Here is a 14,860-nt window from a genome sequence, read left to right as displayed (position 1 = left end):
CAGGACTCTGGGAGTAAGTGTGTGTGTGTGTGTGTGTGTGTGTGTGTAAGTGTGTGTGTGTAAGTGTGTGTGTGTAAGTGTGTAATGAGAATTATACTTAAAAATGAAACTCTTTTCATCAGGGCTGATTCTCCTGGCTAAGGGAGGGCAAACTCGCCAATCGGAAACGGGCCTCAGGTCTAGTCGTCGCCTGAAGAAGACGTGAAGACGTTTCTTCCGTCGCACGGAAGAAAGGGAGAACAGAAGGGCGCCTTTAATATTCATCCTTTTCTCTTTTCAGAGTGTCACGGCTGTACCTGACATTGTCGCCGCGGCGACGGAAACGGTGCAAATCTCTTCACGCATTGTCAGCTGTTCCTCTAATCATTTTACGCCCTTGTGAGGCTTTCAAAAGAGGCCCGATAACGAGGCGGCTCAAATGCGAAGACCGCGCGCAATTCGGAACTTTACAGAGGATAGGTGTGTGAGTGCGCGCGCGCGCACACACACACACACACACACACACACACACACACACAGAGTGAGAGAGGTATAACTCAGCATGTTGTCACCAAGGAAATGCGTAAAAGTTCAATTGCGATGTCTCTCTTGATGAGAAGAGCACTGACAGGAATCAAGAAACTTTGTTTTTTATATGAATGAAAGGAAAGTTCCAGCAAAGTTCTGTCTAAATATACTGTTTTCCATCTAGCACGACAGCCATGTCATCATTCACTGCACCACGAGGAAACAGAGCCTTTCAGTACACTTTCAGTACACTTGTGTATCGTGGGTTTCACTCCGTACGTTACATTAGATCAGTAAGACGAAAGCACCTTTTGCGTGGAGGACGTTTTCTACTCGCTGTGCACAAAGAGCACAAAACAAATGTGTTTGTTACATGTTTGCTGAAGAAGGCTAATTGAACGTAAGTGTTTGTGCAGGCTCAGAAAGACAACAGCGTAATGATGCTTTTAAAAGCACAAATAACAAGAGAGACTATTTTGTGGTTTTAAATGGTCTCCGAGTGGCGAATTAAATAAATCAAAAACATAATAGTTTCACTTAACCCCTCAGCCCCAACTCTCTCTCTCTTCATTCAGTTTTCTATTGCCATAAATGCTAGATTACATTAGTGGCAAAGAAAATATGACAAGAAAATTGAAGGTTAATAACAGGTTAATATAACAAGGTTAGCAAAGGCTTTCTCTCCTCCTCCCGCCCTCTCATTGTGTGTATGTCTTTTTCTCATTCTCTCCCTCTCCCATTCTCTCCCTCTCTCTTCCCCTTTCTCCCTCGCTCATTCTCTCCCTCTCTCTCCCCCTCTCCCATTCTCTCCTTCTCCATCTCTGTCTCCCATTCTCACTCTCGCTCCGTCTGTCTCCCATTCTCACTCTCGCTCCGTCTGTCTCCCATTCTCACTCTCGCTCCGTCTGTCTCCCATTCTCACTCTCGCTCCGTCTGTCTCCCATTCTCACTCTCGCTCCGTCTGTCTCCCATTCTCACTCTCGCTCCGTCTGTCTCCCATTCTCACTCTCGCTCCGTCTGTCTCCCATTCTCACTCTCGCTCCGTCTGTCTCCCATTCTCACTCTCTCTCCGTCTGTCTCCCATTCTCACTCGCGGTGGCGCTCACGCTCGCGGTGGCGCTCACGCTCGCGGTGGCGCTCACGCTCGCGGTGGCGCTCACACTCACTCTTCCTTTGCTGGTTACCGTGTCCCACACACCTGAATAAAAGTTAGCTTTAACCTCAGAGCCCTAATAAGTCTACACAGAGGCCCAATCTCACATCACTGGACTCCACGCAGCAGAGAGAACTCTTCTCTCCTACTTCTATTCATCTTGTGCCTCTCGCTCCAGCTCTCTCTGCATAGAGCGGCCCTTTATCACGCAGCGTGATCGCTGGTAATTTCAGTGTACAGATGCAATCGCTCACTCTCGCTCTGCCATCCCTCCTTCCCTCTGGAGCAAACGACAATAAGCTTCAGCACAATAGACAAACAAGCGCCTGCAGACTGAAACCCGGCCTTAGCACTCTCACTCTCGCTCTCTCTCTCTCTCTCTTTCACTCTTGCTCTCTATCTGTGAAAACAGTGAACGAGTGTGGACTTTTAGATGGTGAGTGTAAGGAAAATTAATCAGAAACAAAGAAAAAGAAGCTAAAGAATACTCTACAGCATTGCTAAACATTTGCTCTACTACAACACTAAAAAAAAGTAAAATGGACGACGACGACTTCTTGGTCATTACAAACACTTGAGAGTCTCTCCACATGTGTTACTTACACAAAGCTTAAACAGATCAATAAGACACGGTGATTTGTCAGTAATTTGTATTTGTAAGCAGCTACCAAACCAAGTCCTTCTGTTACTATGGCAACTATAGGTGGTCAACTACGCTAGCGTGTTATTATACTGCTGCGTTTCTAGGCTACTATGTCACTATGTGACTGTAATGTTGTTCTGGTACTGCGGTCAAACCACAGCTTCTGTGGTAGAAGAAAGGTGGAGGAATCAGACCCTGGATGAGAACTCATTTTCAAGATAGCTGACAACCAGGGCCTAACGTGACCCTGGAGTCGATGGACCTCAGATCATACTGTTTGCGTGGATTAGTGTACTTTATCTGGATTATACTGCGGAGTTTAACTGCTGAGGTTTTTTTTTTTTTGCTACATTAACAGCATTACTTCCATTAAACTTTACTGAAAAGATCGATAAACAAAGTGTCCTGGCTATTCCATGTTTGAAACAGAATCTTATGTGTTGTCAGCAGCAGCCTGGCTCTCTGCCAGCCCTCCCGAAATCGACCCGAGAGCGAGTGTAATTCTGTACACGCATCACTGCCACGGAGGATCGCTGTGACGTACTGCAGATCACGGTTACTGCTCACAGACCTGCTCGCTAATGCTGAGCGCCGAGTGGAACGAAAAGGGGACCGAAGTTACGATGAGTTTTAAGAAGCGCTCCTTTACATGCTCGGGATCAGGAGTATAGAGGTGTAACAATACACTCAAAGCCAAAACTCAATCCCATCTGCAATACTGCTCTCATGACTGGATTCAATTATGATTCTCTGATCATTTGACTCCTTTTTAACGTTTGTATTATAAATGAGTACATTGTTGTCTGAATAAATCTACAATTAAAGAAAAAAAAATACCCCCGTTCGGAGGTTTTATGCACTAAACTAAATGTACTACTTGCTCTGTGGATCGTGGATTAAACTTAAATAAATGCTTTTAAACATTTTCCCACAATTTTGATGAGTCTGTTCTGAGGAGTTGAATGATTTACATTAGTGAAGCATTAATGAGCAGATGTCACAGAGCTGCTATATGGTCTTTGTGTGGCTATATAGAACACATAGCGTGTGATGGTCACTGCAGTCCAGAGCTTGATTTGAACTCTACAGGACGTGCAAACTGGGACCTCTGCTGTTCAAACACTGCAACTGCATTAAGTGCTTAATTCACACAATGACGATGTCACACTTTTGACATTTGTGCATCATTACTCTCTAATCAGGAGTCATGTCCTTGATCTGGGGGGGTTTACTCACATCTCCCAGATGCTTTTTTTTTGCTGTGGTTTGAATCAGAGCACAGCATTGGTCTGGTTTCAGACACTCAATTACATCAAACCCAGGTGTGTGTGTGTGTACACACCATACATCCTCTCATATTGTGTGTGGATTTTTTTTTTTTATAATTTTGATGCTATTACGCACAATAAATGCCCCTCACCTCTTCTGTGTCCCACAATGTTCCTATGCTATTCATGCTCCACGTGTCGTGGAAACTAATGACGACGTCATCGGCTAAGGCGCACTTTTGCTAACAAGTGCACACCTGGGTACCAGTTCATGTTGTAGGGAATCGTGGCGCAGTTCCAGTGTTATCAAAATCACACCACCTCCTACAACTAGTCTCAGAGGTTCGGTACCACAAGCAGCTTCCAGCTTTATGACAGCTTTCACATTTCAAACAGCAGGGCATTCACACCTTGGTGCCCATTCTGATGCAGATTCACGTGCGCTGAAATTCTACTCAGGTTTATCCACATTGTGAAGCTCTCTGGATGCTACAGCAGGCACGTCACTGCTTCTGTCCTTCACATCAGCTCAGGGATCCTGCATGCTGCACTGATCTCTGCCTTTAGAAAAGTCTTGAATGATCAACCAATCGTGCGTGTTTGCTTTGAAATGGATGGTAAAAAATTCTTTAAAACAATACTAGAAAATATTCACAGATGAAACAAACTCTGTATGATCAGATAAACGCTACGACCTGAACTGAAGTGGAGGATATTTATGGTTCAACAGCTCCAACATGTGGTTTTATTTCCAACTGCTACAGTTTCAGAGTAACTCCAAAGCCTGAAGTACACTTGCATTGCGAGAGAGAGAGAGAGAGAGAGAGAGAGAGAGAGAGAGAGAGAGAGGCACCCAGCTGAGTGCTGGCTCCAATCCCAGTTAGGCCTCCTGCATTGACTGGAGTCACACACACACATTTCTACTACCTAGGCTTTCTGCCATCCGCGCCGGACCCCCAGCTAACACAACACACACACACACACACACACACACACACACACACACAGAGTCCACTTCCTGGCCGACCTAAAACAACCCCTATCATGTCCGCCTCTCCACCACCCGCTGATAGCGCCCTGTGTGTGTGTGATGAGAAGGAGTGTGTGCGTGTGTGGTGCCAGAAGCTGAGACAGGAGCCAGACAGGAAGTGTAGGAGGATGTCGGCAGGTGAGAAGGAGGGAAAAGGGATGAAGGTTTGAACAGACGAGTGTGGTCAAGGCAGACAGCTTCCGTGATTTCAACCTGAGGAAATGCACACACGTCTCATACTTAGCTCCTTCTGATCTAACAAAGTCTCACACACACACACACACCCTCTACACACACGATCCTTCACACTTAACCCACACACACACCAAAGGAAGTCCAAAGATCCGGGAAAGATTGCGATCACGATTCATAGAGTAATGTGTAGAACTATTATAAGAATAATTCATCTGAAGACTTCAACTATTCAGTGAAAGTACATTTATGTGTACTGCTTAAAAATATCAGGAAAACTATATCAGATATTAAGTCCTGAAACAAAGGTAAAAAAAATCTAATTAAAGTTAAAAACGAATCTAAAATTTACGTATAAAAAGACTGCATGTATATTACCTACACCTTATTAGATTTACAGTGGAAGTGAGTGAACGTGAAAAGGTTTAACAATAAAAAAATCTATTCCAGGGGAACGTAGAACCACCAGAGGGAGACAACTTTTCACGCATAAAATTGAAATATAACATTATGTTTGTAACGTCTTTTCGATTTGATATCAATTTGTTAGAATTTGCTGAGGACTGAGCCTGAGAATTTGAGGCCTTTATCTCTTTTACCCATAGGCCAGCTATTGAATTTGCGCCTGTTTGGGGTGCACGTGTTCAGCATTGAAACTCTGTCATTTGGAAATAATCTGGATTTGTGGCTTTGCTGCATTGTATCGAATTTGCATAAATTTGAAAAGAAAGAAAAGAAAAATCCTTACTTGCATGTTACTGATTACTAAAACTAAGAGTAACTCTTTCAAAACACAGAGTCATCACTGCAGAAACAACATCCAGTAGATGGGATTAGACCTGATTCAGACTCTAATCTTAAACCACAAGACACCGTATTACACTCAATAACACACACCTTCACACTGAGCTGTCTCCACACCATAGACTTTTTGTTTAATACCCATGTAAGAGAAGCTGGCTCAGGTCCCACTCTGGACTTCTGGCTCTAGCAAGGATATTTTATTAAACACACCTCCTTTTGGCCACGTCGTGAGCACGGCACGTGGGGGCTGATATTCAGCCCAACAGTATTGGGGAAAGTGAGGAGTATGAGATTGTGTGAATTTTTCCATTCATTGAGATGCAACACTTCTGGTTTAATTTGCACTCTTTGGTAGAGTCATGTGATGAAGCATAAAATGTACAAAGCTGTGAACTGCAGATTAAGGATTGTGCGCACACTGCATATTTGGAGCACATCCCCTCTGTAATGCGTACCTTGGTGTAGCGGGGCGAGGGGTGGGAGGTATTCTGGGATGTAGTCCCTCTTGTCTCCGCGCAGGGCGTTGCGTACATCTGTGTCAAAGCTGGAGGTGGGGAACTGCAGCACACTGCTCTTGCTGATGGGGAACTGGGGGATGGAGTGGAAGAACCCCACCGGCTCCAGGTTGTTGATGTAGTCTTCCAGCTCTGATACACTCACTCCCATCAGACCAAAGGCCTGCTCAATGTCACTCAGACCAGGGTCTGTCCGCCCATCTGTGGAGAAGCAAAACAAAAATATAAAGAAAATGTGGATGTATACATGCATGAAGAACCTACAGCACTAGCTGAAGGACCTACAGAGATACCTGGAGAGACATACAGAGGTGCCTGAAGGACCTACAGCAATAAGAAACTACAGCTATGTCTGGAGAACCTACAGCCACGTCCGGAGAATGTAAATTTAGGACATAGTCGTTCGGGTACAATTTTTCCCTTAACACTGTCAAACTTGTTCATCTGTGCGAGATTGAGCATGTGCTTTTACACAGACTTACACAGCTGTATATACAGAAAACATACATGTGGGATGCTGTGTGCTTGAACAGGGACTGAAAAGAAAGCTTACACAATTTCACTGAATCAGCCTTTAAATGTATAAAGAGTCACTGAGCAGCAAAATGAGACCTGAGTCCATTCAATCAACTATAATAAATAAAATATATGTTAAAAACATGAAATAATAATAATAATAATAATAATAAGGCTTTCATTTAATTAAAGCAATATTTAATTATCACATTAATGCTGAGAAAATTAGGCATTATGAATTTTTCTATGAAAAATAGGACAATTACAAATAATGAGAAATTACTAAACTGCCTGAAACCTTTGCTTAGTTTTAAGGGTTTTTCTGTTAATAAAGCAAAAGAAAGTGTTTAGTGGATCTTCATTTTAAAGAGACATGTCCTTCTGACAGCTGTGCGTTAAATTGAGCAGATTTCTGGGGTTTGATCCTCAAGTCCGCTTGTCGACAACACAGACTATGATCCCTGGGTTTGGGGAAGAAAACTTCAGGTCAGGATTAGTACACAAACACGCTTTCTGGAATCATCCCTGGCCATGAACTGTTTATTTTGTTCACATGTTAGAGCAGGACTTCTGTAAACCTTTTCACTCCAGACATGAAGAACCACAATTCTTTAATAAACATGGATCACTGCAGAATGAAAAGTTACTGATACCAATACAGGAACTAAACACCTTGATGGGATTCGTCCTGGTGTGTGACCTGTTTATACACAAGTTCATCACTTACCGTGACAGTTTCTAAGGTATCTTTATTACTAACAACAACAACAACAACAACAACAAAGCATCCTATACAACAAGTCCGCACTTTCAAACGTCCAGAATCTACCCAAAGGGTAGAAAAGGTATTTTTTTTTATTCCCATCATGTTGTCTCTGTGTTCCTGACATCTTATGCCACTAAACCTGAATCTTACTGTTTCGGATTCAAATCCGACTAACTTTCTCATCTAAATCTACTCGATGATGACGGTTAGCCACATGCTAACTAGCCCGGCTAAGCTACGCTAGCTAATGTTAGCTTGCTAGGACACAGATGTAAACATGTAAACACGGATAAGTTTAGGTGCGTATTTGTAGCTTCTCGGTGACGTGTAAGGAGGTTAGACACTTACAGAGCTCGGAGTAACGATGGCAACACCGTGCTAGCTGCTGTAAATAGCGCTCCAGCACGTCAGAGAGCAGCTCACAGGCGGAGAGCTGCACCGCGTCCCAGCCGAGAGCCTGGCAGAGCTGCGCCACCGCCACCCGCATCAGCGAGCGCGCGTAGCTCTCACACATCTCCCCGACGACCACAAACCTTCAAATCCACGAAACCGCGTTATCTGGCTTCGTTTGTGTAACATTTACACGAATAACAACGGTGGCGCTTCTTCCATAGTAGGCGCCATCTTTAGTTCCAGGAGTGACGAGTACCGAGCAGTCGATTAGGCATGCGCAAAAGAGCCGCGTCTGATCGATGATGTTTACGTTCTTGAGGCATCCTGCATGACAACGTTCACACGTGGAATACACGTATAAACGTCACGTTTACGCAGTCTGGTGTGTAATATGTACTTTGGTTATTCAAAAGGAGACACGGTTCGGTTTTGAATCAGATAGACGATCACAGAGCGATCGATAAGGCTTTTTCAATGAGCTTCGTTTGTTTACTTTTTTTTTTTGTTTACTCAGCTTCTTACCGGATTCCTTTATCAGTTACGTTCTTACGTTATGAGCTTTAGTTGAGTAAATCATAATGGAGGCACTTCTTCCACTGTATGTGCCATTTTTCGCGTCCTATGTGCAGAGCGCAGATAAATCGATGGAGTGATGGATGCGAGGCGACTGGCTTTTGTTTACGTCCCTGTTTCGGTCTCAAAGCTGCTGGTAGTCTTGTTGATTCTGTTGGTAGGCGCTGTTTGGAAGATACAAATCCGCTAAAATCCGGACAGCTTATAATTCATCTTCTGAAATAAGATTAAAGCCGTCGTTATTTTTTTGATCCCACGTTGGGCGCCATTTTTAGTCCCCCTGCCCAACTGCAGATCATTACTGCGCGTGCGCAAAGGAAAAGCATGTTTTCTTTCAGCTAAGCCACATGTTCCTAACAACACTTTAGTCTTTAGAGTTTTCCTTGCTATAAGGCGCTTACGTCAGATCAGGAAGACCTGAGAATTAGCTGATTAGTTGGATCAAGAGATACCCAAGAGATTCAGCTGATTAGTTGAAAAGAATGTGGTAGCTCAGTGGTTAAGGTTATGAGTTCAAATCCAAGGTCCACCAAACTGCTACTGCTGGGCCCCTGAGCAAGGCCCTTAACCCTCAATTACTCAGTTGTATAAATTGTAAGTCCCTTTGGATAAGGGTGTCTGGTAAATGTAAAAGGAAATACTTGCGTAAGACAAAGACTTGGCTTGGGATAGAAGCAGCCATCATCTGTTACTTTTTCTGACTAATCCATTAAGCGGTGTCAGATTTGATTTTGTAATTGTGCTTTAAACTGCCACTAAACTAATCATGCGCCTAAGGGAATTTAAAACCGACTGGAACCCAGTCTCACCTTTTCACATGAAGCGATGGATAAAATGAGCCCGGATCAAAGACCTCACCTCGCAAGGATCCGGTAGCAAATATTTAAATAATGAATATGTTATCTGGGCCAAACTAAACTTTCCCTTGTGTAGTGATATCAGAAGGGCTAATCAACGACCCCAGACTTCCTCGGACTTATTAAACTGCAGTCATGCAACACCACTGAATGTGATCCTGTGACACTCGACTCTAAATGTTTATTAAAAAGGAGAACAGTTCATGTTGCAAAGGGATAATGAGGAGGCCAAAGTTGTTTTGATCTCCAATTATTAAAAGTAACAATGCAAGCCTCATGAAGTCAACTGGGTTCATCAGTAATCGGTTCAAGGTAATTTTATCTGCTTCATTAAAACAGAGTGCATTAGTGAGAGTTTACTAATGGGATTAATTCAGTGGGCCTTTTGAAATATAGTACTTATTTCAATTTCTCTGTACCTTTGGGCACCTGATAAACCCTGTCTCTCACTCACACACACACACACACACACACGTCGTAAAAGCTGTGAAAGTGTTTGATAAAGAAGGAGAGGCACCTGCACCATCATCAGTGCCAGCAGTAAGACATACAAAAAAAATCTCTCAATAAGTCATAGTTAATCCTCAAGCACTGTTCAGTCTTTGTGTTAATTTCTAACATTTAATTTTTATTAAACAAGAGACACATTCAAAATGGGTGGACATGTCAATGTAAGAGTTTTATTTACTGATATTTTACAAACAAGGACAAATAGGCTTTCAATTTTATTCCAGATGACTGAACAACAAATATTTTCTGCCATGAGCACACTGGCCTGCATGCTTCTTTATCTGTGGGAGAGAAAGAAAAAAAGTTTTTTTTAACAAACAGAATCATGAAGCTCTGCACACCAATCAGGGTTTTTCTCAGTGGAATTAGATTATAAGAAGAAGCAGGCTCAAGGTTATGACATGTTTTAAATGAGTTTTATTTACTATGTTTGCTCTCCTATTAACCAATAGGCATCCAACAAACAATCCAGTTGTCATTGTAATCAGTTTTCAATGTGGCACCCTGTACTAATTAAGTCACTAATTCCATTTCAAGATTGAAATATGTTCCTAAAGATGTATTCCGGGTTAAAAAAAACCTTGAGCCTGCTACACAAAAAGCTGCTAAACTCCCAAGACCCTTCTTTGATAAGTGTAGGATGGGGGACGTCTACCGACACCAGGGTGGGTTTAAGTAGCACATAGCTTACTTATGCAGGCTTATTAATCTTCATTTACATTTATTTAGCTAGGGTAGCTGTTAATTAAAACAGCAATCTGTTCAGGAAATGAAATCTTACATATTTGCTAAAATAAGTATAAACTTTATATTATAATTCATATATAATATATGAAAAAAGTCTATCCTGTCATATTCTTTTTGTGGAAAAAGAAATCTATCAGATTTTCTAGCAAAGCTTATAAGAAGAAGAGCAGAATAAGTGGCTCTCACTTTAAATCATAACTTAACACAAACGTTTAGACCACAGAATTTGTGCTATTCAAACACACCCACAGAGTTACAATTTACTGCTACTTCACTCTGTTTACCTCCATCATGCCTCAGTTGCTGAGAGAGTGGAATTTATACAAGGTGCAAGATAGTGAGTAGAAGAAAAAAAAAAAGATGGTGGGAACAAATTAAAATGAATGTGAGTAATGTGATTAGTATACAGGAGATGAACAAATGCAATGACAAAATACATGACAAAAGAAGCTGAAAAACCCAAAGACATGACAATGAATACCAGTGAAACAGATACAAAGAGGTGAAGAAGACAGAGTATCAAAACGAACCTCATAATTCTGTAAGAACTAGTGGATTTTACCCTTATAATGGAACTGAAGGCCATTCATGTCTAAGATGAAATACCCTTGGACTGAATGCTACCATATTACCACTCAGACTGCTAATGGTAGGCCAATAAACTACTGAAACATGTTGGAACTCGGTGGCAATTAAATGAATGCAAATACTCATTATGGTGGTTGAAAAAAAAAAGAAATTTAAAAACAGACAGATCATTAAGAGTGAAGACGGAGGAAGAGAGAGTGAGTGAATCAGTATACGCAAATAGAGATCTTACAGAGCAGCAGCTCCAGAGATGATTTCAATCAGCTCCCTGGTGATCACAGCCTGGCGAGTGCGGTTGAAGGTCAGGGTCAGCTTGTCAATCATCTCAGCTGTGGAGAGAAATAATAAAAATAATGACTTTTTATATAATAATATTTTATATAAAGCCATTGTTGTGATAACTAATTTATTTGAGGAAAAATAATCTTAAGGAAAGATCTGGTGCAGAGAGGAGAAGGAAGGTGGGTGAGTGACTCACAGGCGTTCTTGCTCGCGCTGTCCATAGCGGTCATCCTAGCACTCTGCTCGCTGGTGGTGGATTCTTTCAGTCCAAAGTAAATTACATTGACCAGGGCAAATTCCTGGTAGTTCCTGAGCACATCAGCATCAATGTCATCATAGATGCCCATGTTCTCTGCATGAAAAAAGACATAGAAAATAAGATAAGATGTACCTTTATTCGTCCCACAATGGGGAAATTTCTCTGTTACGGCACCAAAATATATAAAAAGAATAGGGACATAATATAATACAGTATATACACAAAACACAAAATATATATATAAAAAAAGTAGTGGTTACACTGAAAGACATATTGCACATTTTTCAAAACTTCTGTTTAAAATACTTTGTTATTGTTTATTATTGCAGTTAAACAGTAATAACAATAATAACAGTGTGTATTATGGTGACTGGTTCACTGGGAGCAGCTTTGATTGTAAAGTCAAATAGCAGCAGGGAGAAAAGACCGTCTGTATCGCTCCTTCAGACACTTAGGATGTAACAGTCTGTCACTGAAGGAGCTGCACAGAGATGAATATTAACTGTACATATATAATAACTGTTTACAACAGATTGATAGTTCATCTACAGCACATTGCCACATTGTCCAGTGGAATTGTTTTCTTGTCGTTTTAGAGCTTGAAATGTTATATAAATAACAAAACATATCCAGAAAGTACGGAAAGGCCCTAGCTTCGGAAGCAGGCCTACCTGAGCTTGCAACTGTGTCAATGGAAAACACGGGCTTCTCGGTGGTCCTGTAGGAAATCACAGACCTGTAAAAAATTCAAAACAAGTTAAAGCTACATGATTTCTGAAGGAAAAAAAAAAAAAAAACATTTCTTTGCCCACTTGTAGAGGATCATTTATCATGGGTTCTGCTGTTTTCTCCAGGCATAAATCACAGACTTGATAGGAATTCAAAGAACTGCATTCTGTGCGCTACAGAGAATATATAGAATAAATAGAAGGCTACTAAATAAATGAGGGCTGTACAACTTTCAGGGGTAAGAGGGATTATCTGAGCTCGTGTATGAGATGTGTGTTGTGATCTGATTATAGACACTTGCTGTGTTAGAGAATCACCTGAATCTGTTGTAGATGATGCTGCCCTGGTCGAACTCATAGCCGGAGTTAATCAGCTCTGTGGCAATGAGGGAGGCGTCGTTGAACGTTGGGGGTTTGCGGCCCACTTCCTTACAGTTAATGAGAATGTGATTTCCGTGGGTCCTAACAGTGAGAGAAATATCAGAGGGATACCCAAGAGATTCAGGTAAGGCATTGTGATTTATTAACAATTGTATACAGTGGCTGGGATTTTACTAAGTGTTAATCTTTTATGTCATTTTGCCGTGCTTCCGACGTGAATATGGAACAATACTGGATGATGGCAGGTGTCTGATGTTGGGTTTTTTCAGTGATTGTTTTTCTGACTTCCCACATCTTTACACCGAATGTTCCTAATTTTTTAGCTTTTTCTTTTTAACACAAGGTGCAGTAGGCTTTAAATTGGCCATATTCAACAGATGAATGAAATGCACTTTGTTTTAGCCAGCTCTTGTTGAAATTGCACTTACTGCACATTAATTAAATGGTTAAAAGAAAATTTTACTTCAATACTTCTAGAAGTACTTCTTTTGACAAAACTGCACAGGTGGATTTGAGTAGTAGTTGGTTCATTTTGTACAAAAAAAAAATAAGCAAACCTATAGAGCAGGCCTCTAAGCTTGTCTCCGATATTAACCACCATGACCTCTTTGCCAGCACTAGTGAGTTTGGCGATTTCATTCTTCATCGTTTTGGCCACGCTGGAGTGGATCGCACCGCACAACCCACGATCAGAGGACACTCCAATTATCAGGTGCTTGTTCTTATCCTCTGGAGCCTTGATGTCAGCCTTCTCATACAGCGCTAAAGACAAAGGAAAAACGTATGCATGAAGCAGCAAACCAACATTATACTAAAATAGTTGGGATACAGTCCTGTGAATCATTTACGATACATTTCTTTCCGTATATCTATATATTACATAAATAAAACAAATTTAAGTCAGGAGTCTGACAATAATTTTAAGATCACGTTCCTGTGATCCGTTATTATATATTCTTTTTTTCATAATCAGTATTTTAGCTACATAATAAATCCCTTATCTAAGTTTGAAGCCAAAAAACTCACAGAGGGCTCCAGTGCCGTAAACACGAGCCGGCTTCAAGGCCCTCTCAGCTCTGGCGTACTTGGCGGCGGCCACCATCTTCATGGACTTGGTGATCTTCTGGATGTTCTTGACGGACTTCAACCGAAGGGTGACTGAGAATTAAAAAACATTCATACGGTCACTTGCATAGACGTTAATTTTCAAACTACAAATTTAAACTTTCAATTGCATAAAAACAAAACTAACGACATTTACAGCATTTGGCAGACGCCCTTATCCAGAGCGACGTACATAAGTGCTCGAATCCCTATCATTGGATACATTAACGCTGGTTCACTAGGTTACATACTTAAGATACCATAAGTTTAAAACATTGTTCAAAGTTATAATGAAAAAGTGTCAAAGGTTTTATATATATATATATATATATATATGCAAAAAATAGGGAGAAGTGCTAGTTGAAGTGTTTCCTGAATAAGTAGGTCTTCAAGTGAGACGTACAAGACGATGATATGAACATTACTTACTGTCCTTCAAGGTAGCCATGGTCCTGATCTGCCCACTGTAATGGGAATGAGCAAGCAGTCAGGTGTAAAATTAAAGCTCCTTCTTGGTAATAACATATGACATTGTGTATCTGTATAGATCCTAGTTCTGCATTTAAGGCTAATGTTATCAAATATAAACCCAGTTTACTGCCCCAAACGGATCAAAACAGCAAAACCTTTTCTTTTAGAGTGTGCAAACCAAAAGTCAGACATTTTCTTACACACAAGTAACACACACAAGTCAACTAAAGTTAGCATGTCTGCTAGCAACCCGTCAAACTGCTGTGGGGCTCCTGCGTTAGCGCTAAAGCCGCTTTGCTACTCGAGGTTACTGAGGCCTACACAACAACTCGCCCTTGCTACTTTTCAGCTTTTCTCACTAAATCACTAACATTACACGTTTCTACCTTTTATTATTCCAACCTGGAGAATATAACGTTTAAAGGAAGAACAGAATATACGATGAAACTCGTTACCATTGTGGGTAGAACACCGCCGCGCTGGCCCTGGCGAACATGTTCAGTGGCAATGAAGGTCAGATTCACCCAACTGCGCATGCGCATTACAATAACCAAGGCGACGAGCCGTAATGTC

General features: G+C 41.4%; 2 protein-coding genes across 3 annotated transcripts in view; both read right to left on the bottom strand.

Moving 5' to 3' along the window:
* The window catches only part of taf3 (TAF3 RNA polymerase II, TATA box binding protein (TBP)-associated facto), a 55,924-nt gene extending 47,272 nt beyond the window's left edge, over positions 1–8,652 (bottom strand). The window contains exons 1-2 of the mRNA XM_060889039.1: positions 7,743–8,652; positions 6,053–6,313 (exon numbers count right to left, since the gene is read on the bottom strand). Of these exons, the coding sequence (XP_060745022.1) occupies positions 6,053–6,313; positions 7,743–7,908 (427 nt within the window). The 5' untranslated portion in view covers positions 7,909–8,652. The remainder of the gene's footprint in view (positions 1–6,052; positions 6,314–7,742) is intronic.
* A 1,223-nt stretch (positions 8,653–9,875) lies between these two features.
* Positions 9,876–14,853, bottom strand: atp5f1c (ATP synthase F1 subunit gamma). Of its 2 annotated transcripts, XM_060890144.1 has the most exons (9): positions 14,743–14,853; positions 14,246–14,280; positions 13,739–13,870; positions 13,270–13,474; positions 12,650–12,793; positions 12,275–12,339; positions 11,541–11,696; positions 11,295–11,391; positions 9,876–10,008 (listed from the first exon to the last, which is right to left on the bottom strand). In XM_060890144.1, exons 1-9 carry the CDS (start codon positions 14,781–14,783, stop codon positions 10,005–10,007), a joined length of 879 nt encoding a protein of 292 aa, XP_060746127.1. In that variant the 5' UTR covers positions 14,784–14,853; the 3' UTR covers positions 9,876–10,004. The 2 variants fall into 2 exon arrangements, with proteins under 2 accessions (XP_060746127.1, XP_060746128.1); XM_060890145.1 differs by lacking the exon at positions 9,876–10,008 and having other exon boundaries at positions 11,291–11,391.
* Positions 14,854–14,860: the final 7 nt, after the last annotated feature.

The sequence above is a fragment of the Tachysurus vachellii genome, chromosome 16, assembly GCF_030014155.1.
Source record: "Tachysurus vachellii isolate PV-2020 chromosome 16, HZAU_Pvac_v1, whole genome shotgun sequence".
In the NCBI taxonomy this organism is placed as follows: Eukaryota; Metazoa; Chordata; class Actinopteri; order Siluriformes; family Bagridae; genus Tachysurus; species Tachysurus vachellii.
The sequence above is the reverse complement of the archived record's forward strand: the minus strand, read 5'-3'. Positions and strand labels throughout refer to the sequence as shown.